At 42.2% G+C, this 13,407-nt stretch overlaps 2 protein-coding genes across 2 annotated transcripts in view; one reads left to right on the forward strand and one right to left on the reverse strand.

The window, feature by feature from the left end:
• LOC311122154 (uncharacterized protein) overlaps positions 1-13,407 on the forward strand; it is a gene marked incomplete at both ends in the record, with an annotated part of 314,006 nt that overhangs the window by 203,974 nt on the left and 96,625 nt on the right. The window lies entirely within an intron of this gene.
• Positions 2,304-2,945, reverse strand: LOC311122149 (E3 ubiquitin/ISG15 ligase TRIM25-like; the record flags this gene model as incomplete). The annotated part of the gene is made up of 1 exon (XM_084196551.1): positions 2,304-2,945. The coding sequence occupies one exon, from the start codon at positions 2,943-2,945 to the stop codon at positions 2,304-2,306; it is 642 nt and encodes a 213-aa protein (XP_084052677.1).

Below are 13,407 nucleotides of genomic sequence, written 5' to 3' on the forward strand. Positions count from 1 at the left end.
CAGTCAATGTTAATGTCTCTCTCTCTCACTCTCTCTCTGTTTTTATGGTAGGCGTACATGTATCAAGGGGTTGAGGCTGAACTTTGGACTCATAAAAGGGCATTCAGAATGATAATGTTGTTTGACTTTAGAAAATGGTGATACATTTGGAGCAAACCCAATGTACTGAAGGTTTGTGTTCATATTTGTTCTGCCGTGCATCGATATCATTTGAATGATCTCATATTCAAACAGCCTTAGTTCCTACTGTATCTTTATTTCTTTGTTTATCAGACAGTCACCAACAAGTAGTTCTGGTCTTACCTGTTTCTCAGTCCTCTCTACTGCAGCTGACACTGTATTATGGCCTTTATGTTCATCCATTGTACACAGATAACAGATACACTGCTGATCGGTACGACAGTAAACTTCCAGCAGTTTGTCATGATGAGAGCAGATCTTCTCCTGTAGTTGTGGGGTGGCTTTGACCAGCTTGTGGTTCTTGAAAGCAGGAAATTCATAGTGAGGTTGGAGGTGAGTCTCACAGTAAGAGGCCAGACACACCAGACAGGACATGAGGGCTTTCTGCTTTCTGGTCCCAGTGCAGACATCACACGCCACATCTCCAGGTCCAGCATAGCACAGAGCAGGAGGGGGAGCAGCCTGGAGTCCTGTCTTCTTCAGTTTCTCCACCACTTCAGCCAACATGTTATTTTTCCTCAGATTAGGCCTTGGAGTGAAGGTCTCTCTGCACTGAGGACAGCTATAGACCCCTTTCAGACGATCCTGATCCCAGCTTTCTTTAATACAGTCCATACAGTAGCTGTGTCCACAGGCAGTAGTCACCGGATCCTTCAGTGGATCCAGACAGATGGAGCAATGGAACAGGCCCTGATTCTCTGCCATTTTGGTGCTCTCTCCCGTAGGTTAATCAATGGCAGTGTCAAAGATTACTTTGTGTTTCATGAAACTCTACACCAGATGACAGGAAGTGGCTTCCTACTTAACAGTGTACTCTGTATGTAGAGGGGGTGTGGTTTATTTGATAAGGAAATGTGACAGAGTGTTGGGTAGTAGCCAGAGATGGTTAGTATTTATGTTACATCTATATGAAATATGTATTTTAACTACTTCTGAGTATTTTGTCATTTTAATCACACTGGGCTGAACTACACTCCAATGTATTTTTATTTTCAAAATACAAAATACTCTTTTGTACCATTTTTTAAAATAGTGGTTCACATTTTGCATTAATTGAAAGTCGCTCTGGATAAGAGCGTCTGCTAAATGATTAAAATGTAAATGTACATGTAAAAATTAATCATTGCAATCACTTAAAAACTCAATTTAAAGATTTACTTTGGGATTTAGGCAGTGAAGCCCTTTATCTACTTCCCCAGAGTCAGATGAACTCATGGACACCATTTTAATGTCTCTGCATCCTGTATGAAGGAAGTTAGAGGTCGTTTTGGGAGCCAATGCCAACTAGCGTTAGAGCAATGACTGGAAGTCTATGGCATGCTAGCAGTTACTATAGACTTCATAGCGCTAATGTTAGTTAGAAACTTCCTTCAAACTGTAGAGACAAATAAATGGTTCCATTCATTCATTGATTTTTAGAACATTTTCAGGTCATTGTTTGTTTTCAGTGGAAAGTCCAAATACATGATTTTTCAGATGATGGGAGTAAAACAGGCAAATCAATAATGTTTATTTATGCTCCATAAAGTTGTCCTAGAATCTGTTGTTACCCTGACCTCTCCCACAGATCCCATCAGGTTACGACATTCAGACCATGAACTCTAACCTGCACCTGAACAGCTTCCTCCTGCCCATCGGTGCCATGAACATCATTAGCATCCTACCTCTGCTGATGCTGGCCAATCTCATGGAGTGTGTCACCTCCTGCTACCTGTCCATGGAGAAAACACACTTCTACCCCGCCAGAGTCATCAGTAAGCACACACACACACACAGATACACACACACAGATACACACACACACGCACCGCACAGATACACACATACACAGACTGACACACAGACACACACATGCACAAATACCATCCACATCAATGAGCCAGTCAATGTTAATGTCTCTCTCTCTCACTCTCTCTCTGTTTTTATGGTAGGCGTACATGTATCAAGGGGTTGAGGCTGAACTTTGGACTCATAAAAGGGCATTCAGAATGATAATGTTGTTTGACTTTAGAAAATGGTGATACATTTGGAGCAAACCCAATGTACTGAAGGTTTGTGTTCATATTTGTTCTGCCGTGCATCGATATCATTTGAATGATCTCATATTCAAACAGCCTTAGTTCCTACTGTATCTTTATTTCTTTGTTTATCAGACAGTCACCAACAAGTAGTTCTGGTCTTACCTGTTTCTCAGTCCTCTCTACTGCAGCTGACACTGTATTATGGCCTTTATGTTCATCCATTGTACACAGATAACAGATACACTGCTGATCGGTACGACAGTAAACTTCCAGCAGTTTGTCATGATGAGAGCAGATCTTCTCCTGTAGTTGTGGGGTGGCTTTGACCAGCTTGTGGTTCTTGAAAGCAGGAAATTCATAGTGAGGTTGGAGGTGAGTCTCACAGTAAGAGGCCAGACACACCAGACAGGACATGAGGGCTTTCTGCTTTCTGGTCCCAGTGCAGACATCACACGCCACATCTCCAGGTCCAGCATAGCACAGAGCAGGAGGGGGAGCAGCCTGGAGTCCTGTCTTCTTCAGTTTCTCCACCACTTCAGCCAACATGTTATTTTTCCTCAGATTAGGCCTTGGAGTGAAGGTCTCTCTGCACTGAGGACAGCTATAGACCCCTTTCAGACGATCCTGATCCCAGCTTTCTTTAATACAGTCCATACAGTAGCTGTGTCCACAGGCAGTAGTCACCGGATCCTTCAGTGGATCCAGACAGATGGAGCAATGGAACAGGCCCTGATTCTCTGCCATTTTGGTGCTCTCTCCCGTAGGTTAATCAATGGCAGTGTCAAAGATTACTTTGTGTTTCATGAAACTCTACACCAGATGACAGGAAGTGGCTTCCTACTTAACAGTGTACTCTGTATGTAGAGGGGGTGTGGTTTATTTGATAAGGAAATGTGACAGAGTGTTGGGTAGTAGCCAGAGATGGTTAGTATTTATGTTACATCTATATGAAATATGTATTTTAACTACTTCTGAGTATTTTGTCATTTTAATCACACTGGGCTGAACTACACTCCAATGTATTTTTATTTTCAAAATACAAAATACTCTTTTGTACCATTTTTTAAAATAGTGGTTCACATTTTGCATTAATTGAAAGTCGCTCTGGATAAGAGCGTCTGCTAAATGATTAAAATGTAAATGTACATGTAAAAATTAATCATTGCAATCACTTAAAAACTCAATTTAAAGATTTACTTTGGGATTTAGGCAGTGAAGCCCTTTATCTACTTCCCCAGAGTCAGATGAACTCATGGACACCATTTTAATGTCTCTGCATCCTGTATGAAGGAAGTTAGAGGTCGTTTTGGGAGCCAATGCCAACTAGCGTTAGAGCAATGACTGGAAGTCTATGGCATGCTAGCAGTTACTATAGACTTCATAGCGCTAATGTTAGTTAGAAACTTCCTTCAAACTGTAGAGACAAATAAATGGTTCCATTCATTCATTGATTTTTAGAACATTTTCAGGTCATTGTTTGTTTTCAGTGGAAAGTCCAAATACATGATTTTTCAGATGATGGGAGTAAAACAGGCAAATCAATAATGTTTATTTATGCTCCATAAAGTTGTCCTAGAATCTGTTGTTACCCTGACCTCTCCCACAGATCCCATCAGGTTACGACATTCAGACCATGAACTCTAACCTGCACCTGAACAGCTTCCTCCTGCCCATCGGTGCCATGAACATCATCAGCATCCTACCTCTGCTGATGCTGGCCAATCTCATGGAGTGTGTCACCTCCTGCTACCTGTCCATGGAGAAAACACACTTCTACCCCGCCAGAGTCATCAGTAAGCACACACACACACACAGATACACACACACAGATACACACACACACGCACCGCACAGATACACACATACACAGACTGACACACAGACACACACATGCACAAATACCATCCACATCAATGAGCCAGTCAATGTTAATGTCTCTCTCTCTCCCTCTCTCTCTCTGTTTCTCTCCCTGTCCCCTCCCTCCTCTCCTCTCTCAGTGCTGGGTCATGCGTGTGCATCCCAGTCTGTCCTGGTAGCGGGCCTGTCTGAGGTCCACAGGAAGGGCTATCCTCTGACGGAGCAGGCCCTGTCAGGGAAGGTGCTCCAGGTGTCCTCCATGGCCTGCTTCCAGCTGGCTCCCCAGTACATCCTACTGGGGCTGGCTGAGGCCCTCGTCACCCCTGCCTGTGAGTGACAGAGAGCCAGCACGTATTTCTGACACACCTATTGCTGCTACACTGTTCATACACAGAGACAAACTGGGTTTGAGATTTCGAATGTCAATGGACACCATATGTAGTTAGGATGAAGTTAGAATGTGGAGTGTTGGAACCAACTGCCAACATGGAGGATAGTATTCTGAACTCTGGAAGCTAGGGTTAGGATGCCCCCTACTGGTGTATTAGAGACAGACAAGAGACGTTTGAACCAAATGAATGCTTCTTTCTCTTCCCAGCCTTCCTCTCTTCTCTGTTCCAGGCTCTGTGATCTCCTTCCACCTGACACCCAGTCATATCAGAGGCATCTCCCTGCACTTCCTCCCCCTGTCCTACGGAAGGGGTTGTTTCCTGGGAGCCCTCATCATCCAGCTGGTCTACCTACTCTCTGGAGGTAAAGGCTTCACTAACAGATGCATCATCGTAACCATAGAAACTGAAGAGGAACATACATTCATGTTGGAATGGTTGATGGGGTTCTGTCTGCATTATGGTGATTCAGTCCTATGGCCACTGATAGTACTGTTCTCCTGTCCAACTACAGGTAACTTCTACCCAAACACACTGCATGAAGGGAATCTGGAGCATTTCGTCTTCTTCTTAGCCATGTTGATGACCATAAACACTCTGGTGTTCTGGTGGATATCTTCCAGGTACAGTATGAGAACCTCTCATGTATCAATATAGTCCCTGTAGATGAGACAAAGGAGATTTTCAGTGATACAAATTTGAGAATTTCCTTGACCCCTTGAGGTGACCTGAACAAAGTATTAATATAGTCTGTGCAGATGAGACAGGTGACAGTATTGAGACAGGTGACAGTATTGAGACAAGTGACAGTATTGAGACAGGTGACAGTATTGAGACAGGTGACAGTATGAGACAGCTGACAGTATTGAGACAGGTGACAGTTTTGAGACAGGTGACAGTATTGAGACAGTTGACAGTACTGAGACAGGTGACAGTACTGAGACAGGTGACAGTACTGAGACAGGTGACAGTTTTGAGACAGGTGACAGTATTGAGACAGGTGACAGTATTGAGAGAGGTGACAGTATTGAGACAGATCCACCCTAGCAGTCTCTCCTCCCCTGTGTCCCAGGTACCTAGACCTGAGTGTGGTGCAGAGTAGAGGAGTAGGAAGCAGCCTTCTGGCAGAGAAACTCCTGCAGTACAAGACCTGCCTGTGATTCTACGACACCATGGAACGCTCTTCCACAACAGTCTCCATAGAAACAGTGTTGTGACCTCTACACTACCTTAGTCCCCTGTAGTGCTGGACACATGCATGTGGACACCTAATCATCGAACATCTCATTCCAAAATAATGGGCATTAATATGGAGTTTGTCCCCCCTTTGCTGCTATAACAGCCTCCACTCTTCTAGGAAGGCTTTCCACTAGATGTTGGAACATTGCTGCGGGGACTTGCTTCCATTCAGCCACAAGAGCATTAGTGAGGTCGGGCACTGATGTTGGGCGATTAGGCCTGGCTCGCAGTTGGCGTTCTTATTCATCACAAAGGTGTTCGATGGGGTTGAGGTCAGGGCTCTGTGCAGGCCAGTCAAGTTCTTCCACACCGATCTCGGCAAACCATTTCTCTATGGACATCGCTTTGTGCATGGGGGCATTGTCATGTTGAAACAAATAAGGCCTTCCCCAAACTGTTGCCACAAAGTTGGAAGCACAGAATCATCTAGAATGTCATTGTATGCTGTAGCGTTAAGATTTCCCTTCACTGGAACTAAGGAGTCTAGCCCAAACCATGAAAAACAGCCCCAGACCATTATTCCTCCTCCACAAAACGTAATAGTTAGCACTATGCATTGGGGCAAGTAGGTTTTCCTTGCATCCGCCAAATCCAGATTCGTCAGTCGGCCTGCCAGATGGTGAAGTGTGATTCATCACACGTTTCCACTGCTCCAGAGACCAATAGCGGCGAGCTTTACACTACCAGCCGAAGCTTGGCATTGCGCATGGTGATCTTAGGCTTGTGTGCGGCTGCTCGTCCACGGATCCCATTTCATGAAGCTCCTGACGAACAGTTCTTGTGCTGACACTGCTTCCAGAGGGAGTTTGGAACTCAGTAGTGAGTGTTACAACCGAGGACAGACGTTTTTAAGTGCTACGCGCTTCAGCACTCAGTGGTCCTGTTTTGTGAGCTTGTGTGGCCTACCACTTTGCGGCTGAGCCGTTGTTGCTCCTAGACGTTTCCACTTCAGAATAACAGCACTTGCAGTTGACCGGGGCAGCTCAAGCAGGGCAGAAATTTGACAAACTGACTTGTTAGAAAGGTGGCATCCTATGACGGTGCCACGTTGAAAGTCATTGAGCATTTTAGTAAGGCCATTCTACTGCCAATGTTTGTCTCATGGCCCTGTACTCTTTTCAATTTTTACCAGTGACCTTCCACTGGCATTACACTAAGCATGTGTGTCCATGTATGCTGATGATTCAACCATATACACATCAGAAACCACAGCTAATGAAGTCACTGAAACCCTTAACAAAGAGTTGCAGTCTGTTTTGGAATGGATGGCCAGTAATAAACTGGCCTTGAACATCTCTAAAACTAAGAACATTGTATTTGGTACAAATAATTCCCTAAGTTCTAGACCTCAGCTGAATCTGATAATGAATGATGTGGCTGTTGAACAGGTTGAGGAGACTAAATTACTTGGTGTTACCTTAGATTGTAAACTGTCATGGTCAAAACATATAGATTCAATGGTTGTAAAGATGGGGACAGGTCTGTCCGTAATAAAGAGATGCTCTGCTTTTTTGACACCACACTCCACAAAGCAAGTCCTGCATGCTCTAGTTTTGTCTTATCTTGATTATTGTCCAGTCATAATGGTCAAGTGCTGCAAAGAAAGACCTAGTTAAGCTGCAGCTGGCCCAGAACAGAGCAGCACGTCTTGCTCTTCATTGTAATCAGAGAGCTGATATTAATAGTATCCATCCCAGTCTCTCTTGGCTAAGAGTTGAGTAAAGACTGACTATGTCACCTTGTTTTTATAAGAAACATTAATGTGTTGGAAATTCAGTGACACACACACACTTCACTGACACACACACTTATCCCAACAGACATGCCACCAGGGGTCTTTTCACAGTCCCCAGGTCCATGACAAATTCAAGGAAACGTGCAGTATTACAGGATACAGAGCCACCCATGATAGCATGGAACTCCCTTCCATCTTATATAGTGCAAGTGAACAGCAAACTGTGGTCCTCTGTAGCTCAGCTGGTAGAGCATGGCGCTTGTAACGCCAGGGTAGTGGGTTCGATCCCCGGGACCATCCATACGTAAAAATGTATGCATACATGACTGTAAGTCGCTTTGGATAAAAGCGTCTGCTAAATGGCATATTATATTATATAAAAAAACAAATAAAGCAACACCTCACGGCACAACGCCTCTCCCCCATGTGACCTACTTGTTGTGTGTATGTACTGACATGTATGTGTAACTGATAGATGCACACACACACACTACATGTTAATGTATGTAAATTGTAAAGTATTTTGTCTGTAATGTATTTTTTGTTATATGTCGGACCCCAGTAAGACTAGCTGTTGCCATTGGCGTTGGCTAATGGGGATCCTAATAAATCAAATCAAGTCTATGGGGATTGCACGGCTGTGTGCTCGATTTTATACACCTGTCAGCAACGGGTGTGGCTGAAATAGCCAAATCCACTAATTTGAAGGGGTGTCCACATACTTTTGTATATATATATTGTATGTACTGTGTATTCATTTAATTGACAGTCAGTTTTAGACAGTCAGTTTAGATCAGCGGTATTCAACAGTCAGTATTAAACAGTCAGTTTAGATCAGCGGTATTCAACAGTCAGTTTTAGACAGTCAGTTTAGATCAGCGGTATTCAACAGTCAGTTTTAAACAGTCCGTTTAGATCAGTGGTATTCAACAGTCAGTTTTAGACAGTCAGTTTATATCAGCGGTATTCATCAGAATAAATACATTTACTCAATAATGATCTTTCTCAAAAACTTTTGTATATTGTCCCATACAATAATCTGTACTCTTCATTTTTTGTTTCCCCCGTGACCCCACTAGGAGTCGCGACCCCGACTTTGAATACCACTGGTTTAGACGGTCATAGACTTCAATCTTTGTGTTCCTTCCTACTCCAATATAATGTGTGGGTGTATTATGTGTCGTCTATTTGTCTAAATGGATGTGATGTGGGAGTGTTTTATGTATCATCTATTTGTCTAAATATATATTGGTACATAGATTACTGTAAATAGCTGATTCATTGTGTCAATCAATTCAATAGTAGAGCAATTCCAATGTCATGATGATGACTTTTATTTTGAAAGACCACATTGATTCAGACAACTGAATTGTTTGGATTCATACATGTACATGGGTGATTTAACTATTCTCATCTGATCATAAATGGATCAACAATGATCGCAGTTTCTGATTTGACTGGTTTGCCAGTACTACAGTTTACATCAAGAGAAAAAGAGACACATTTACAGAGGATTGCAACAGCCAAGAGGTGATCAGGTAGACAGTAAAAGTCTGAAGCCTGAGTGTCAGTCTGTATGTGCTATCATGCCATCTGTTTAGCAAGACCACTAACAGATCTGGGACAAGGCTTTTGAACCAGATCATAGGCCTACCGGAAGACTGTTAATAACCCAGAAGCTCTCCATCAATATGTCTGAAATGGTTGAAATCATCTGTACCTACTGGTAATTATTGAGATGTGATTTTGTACCAATCCCAAACCCAGGATAGAGGGGCTGAGTGAATGTGGTCTGGACTCTGTGGAGGAGGGTCATTGTGTCAGAGACGCTGTAGAAGGACAGAGTTCCTGCCCTGTGGTCCAGGTCCACTCCTACTCTGGAGGAGCAGGGGACAGATATTTCTGTTTTATTAGCATTGGGCCAAACCCTACAATGGGGGGGATAGCACTCCAAAGTCCAGGACTGACTGTTACCTAGAAATGTAGACTCTGGGACCTTTCCTTTCCTGCTGATCCCTTTATATGACACTGCTATTTCAACCCATCCACCGCTCCACTCTACCTCCCAGTAGCAGACTCCAGACAGGCCCTCTCTACACAGCACCTGTCTCCAGTAGTCAGGATAGGGCTGAGCTTTATCAGTGGCTGTCACCATCCAGTTTCCATCAGACAGCCTGAGTTCTGGATAAGCTTCATTCAGATCCAATGTCAGCTGGAGGACGTCTGACTGATGAAGAACAAAACCCAATAAGTAAAAGAAAGAACATGTATGTTGTCTTTGAGAGGGTGTTTGAATATCATTTACAGAGGGACAACTCTTCTTTGGTCTTCAGCTAAGGAGACATTTCGAATTCTGTCACTATTAAAAAATGCAACTTCATATCACATGTATCAAGGCAGTTGAGTTACCTGGAGGAAATGGATGTGATCCTCTGTGTGTGAGAGCTGCTCCAGCTCAGTGCTTCTCTTCCTCAGCTCAGCTATCTCCTGCTCCAGTTGCTCCAGGAGTCCTTTAACCCGTCTCACTGCAGTCTTCTCCTGGCCTCTAATCAACCTTTTCACCTCAGTGAGTATTCTCTCAATGGACCCGATCAGTTCAGTAAAGATTGTCTCATACTTACTAACTTCTGTGTTTGTAAAGTATAAACATCTAGATAACATGTATGATACATGATAACCATACATAATGACTGCTCATTATTGCTAATTGATTCCACATAGTGGGAACCACAATTGGTCACCATATAAAAGGATGTTTATGAACATTTCTTTCAACATGGAGCAGGATAGACAGCAAGAGAGAGGAAGAAATCAAAGAGCTTGTGGACAAGGGGCCAATCAGAGAGGAGGGATGGGCCCCATTAAAGAGGTCAGAGAGGTCAAAGAGGTGGACATCAGAGAGAGGGAGACAGACGGCAGGGAACTCTTTTGTCTAATGAAGTCAGGGCCATCGTCGTTGACCATGTGGTGAACAGAGGCCTTACCATGGCAGAGGCTGTCAGATTAGTTCACCCCAATCTGAAAAGATCAACTGTCAATAAGATCATGAGAACATTTTCTCCAAGAAAACCGGTAAGTCTGAAGGATATGCACTATGCTTTACCATTACATTTACAATAAATCACATGTTGTAATGCATGTAAATTCACATAACTTGTTCCAGTATTCTTCCAGTATGATCTATTTACAGTATACTATGTTCTACCCTCAAAATTGACAGAAGACCCCATGGTGGTGGTGGCCGTGTGCTGACCGACCAGCAGGAGTGGGCAGTGGTGGAAATGGTGAGGGCCAGGAATGACATACGTCTGTCTGAAATAAAGCAGGCCATTGAGGAGAATGATGACACCTTTGCGAATGTGGCATCCATCAGCCTACCAACAATCACCTGCCTTTTGAAGAGGCACCAGGTATCTATGGAACACATTGACCTGGAGCCTTCTGAGAGAAACAACTGGGGGCCGAGTATGTTCAGGTACAGCACTATATACTGTATTACTGTTACTATTAATGAACATGCTACTTCACAATATCATATTGGAACTATACTGTAAAAATAACTAACCAAAATATATATTTAGAGGGTGATGGTGCTTGATGCTGCTGTGAACCATCACTGGTATATCTTTGTTGATGAAGCGGGCTTCAACCTGGCCAAAACTTGGGTGCCGTGGTCGGAACCTCATCTACCAACGGGCGTCCGTCCAAGTGCCTGGACAACATGGGGGAAACATTTCCAAGAGCAGCAGCTATCTCTGAAGATGGTGTGGTAGGACGTAGACCATTACTTGGATCCTACCACGCTGCACACCTCATTGTGTTTCTCAATGAAATTGAGCAGGCCTGTCAAGGTGAAGGGGTCACCTATGTCATTGTGTGGGACAATGTCAGGTTCCACCATTCACAGGTGGTTCAGGCATGGTTTCAGGTCCCTCCCTGATTCGTGACCCTATACCAGCCCCCATACTTCCTCAACCTTATTAAATTATTTTTTTCATCATGGAGGTGGAAGGTGTACGATCGCCATCCCCATGAGCCTGCCACCCTCCTTCTGGCCATGGATGAGGCATGTGATGACATCAATGCAGACCAATGTCAAGCTTTGATTCAACATGCCGAAAGGTTTCTCCAGCGGTGCATGAACAATGAGGACATTTACTGATGTGGATGAGAATTTATGGCCAAACGCTCTAGTCTTGATGCAAATTAATGCGTGCTAAACATTATTTTATTTTCGTTCATTTAATGTCTTACATGTATGATGCAATTATATCTGGATTTTTTTTTTTTTTTTTTTCCCATGACTGATTGTTGAGGATTTCTTCATTGATCACACCTTTGATTACACATTGGATAGATATCATGTAAATTATAGATTGTCAATTTTGTTGGGTAATGTAAGTGTATTGCCTAATGTAAACTGTAATTTACAGTACTGTAGCATATTACTTTCAGCACTTCTAAGGGTTATTTGAAACAATTATCTTGCAGTGATTGCTATTGGATTAACTGGTAGTTAATTATATATTTTCAATTGAGTAGATTTAAGTTGTTTGGGTGATTAAACGAATGCTCTCATTACATTTATATTTTGAATCAATGTTTGTGTGGTGAGAGATGTTTACAATCCAAATGAATGCACAATGACAGGTTTTGAATGAAAGACTGGCTGCCTTACAAGCGTGACCAGCTTGGAGTTTTATACTAAGAGTTGTGAAAATGTACCACCTGCTTGTGAAAATAGTACCAAAGTGATTAAAACAAAACCGTAATAGGATTTTTGGGGGGATGAATTGTAAATTGATTTTCAATAAGAAAAACAGAGGGAAAACATAGGGGTGGACGCAACCACTAACATTACAGTATGATATTCGAATGAGTCAACCACTAACATTACAGTATGATATTCGAATGAGGCAACCACTAACATTACAGTATGATATTCTAATGAGGCAACCACTAACATTACAGTATGATATTCTAATGAGGTAACCACTAACATTACAGTATGATATTCTAATATTCGAATGAGGCAACCACTAACATTACAGTATGATATTCGAATGAGGCAACCACTAACATTACAGTTTGATATTCTAACGAGGCAACCACTAACATTACAGTATGATATTCTAATATTCGAATGAGGCAACCACTAACATTACAGTTTGATATTCTAACGAGGCAACCACTAACATTACAGTATGAATTGTAATATTCAAATGAGACAACCACTAACATTACAGTATAATATTCTAATATTCTAACGAGTTAACCACTAACATTACAGTATGATATTATAACATTCTAATTAAGCAACCACTAACATTACAGCCTAGTGGACTACTTACACAGACTAAACTAATCAAAGACTAACACACACACACACACACACCACAGTAACCTGATCATGGTGACTCCACAGTAATAACATTTATAACTCATAAGTCACCAGGTGTGATTTACCTTTTGACAGATGAAACCCTACATCAACTACTGATGATTCTTATGGGAGAAAGTGAGCATTTCACATATTAAGATATAATACAAGGATACTTCCTTTGTGTGTTGCGCTTAGTCAATTGAAAATGTGCTTAAAGTTCTGAAAAAACAGCCTTTTTGATGATCTGTTTTGAGTTTTGTATTAAGAGTTGTGAAATTTTACCCCATACTTGTGAAAATGGTTCAAAAGTGATTATAAAATCTATAATACAGTGGGGGGAAAAAGTATTTAGTCAGCCACTAATTGTGCAAGTTATCCCACTTAAAAAGATGAGAGAGACCTGTAATTTTCATCATAGGTACACGTCAACTATGACAGACAAAATGAGAAAAAAAAATCCAGAAAATCACATTGTAGGATTTTTTATGAATTTTAATCCACTGTACATGGATACTTCCTTAAATTTACTTATTTTGTGTTATGCTATTATGTTATTGAAACAGAATACGTCTAATGAGAGAATAACTAAGTCAAGTCCAACCA

The sequence above is a fragment of the Coregonus lavaretus genome, assembly GCF_964263955.1.
Source record: "Coregonus lavaretus genome assembly, contig: HAP1_SCAFFOLD_334, whole genome shotgun sequence".
In the NCBI taxonomy this organism is placed as follows: domain Eukaryota; kingdom Metazoa; phylum Chordata; class Actinopteri; order Salmoniformes; family Salmonidae; genus Coregonus; species Coregonus lavaretus.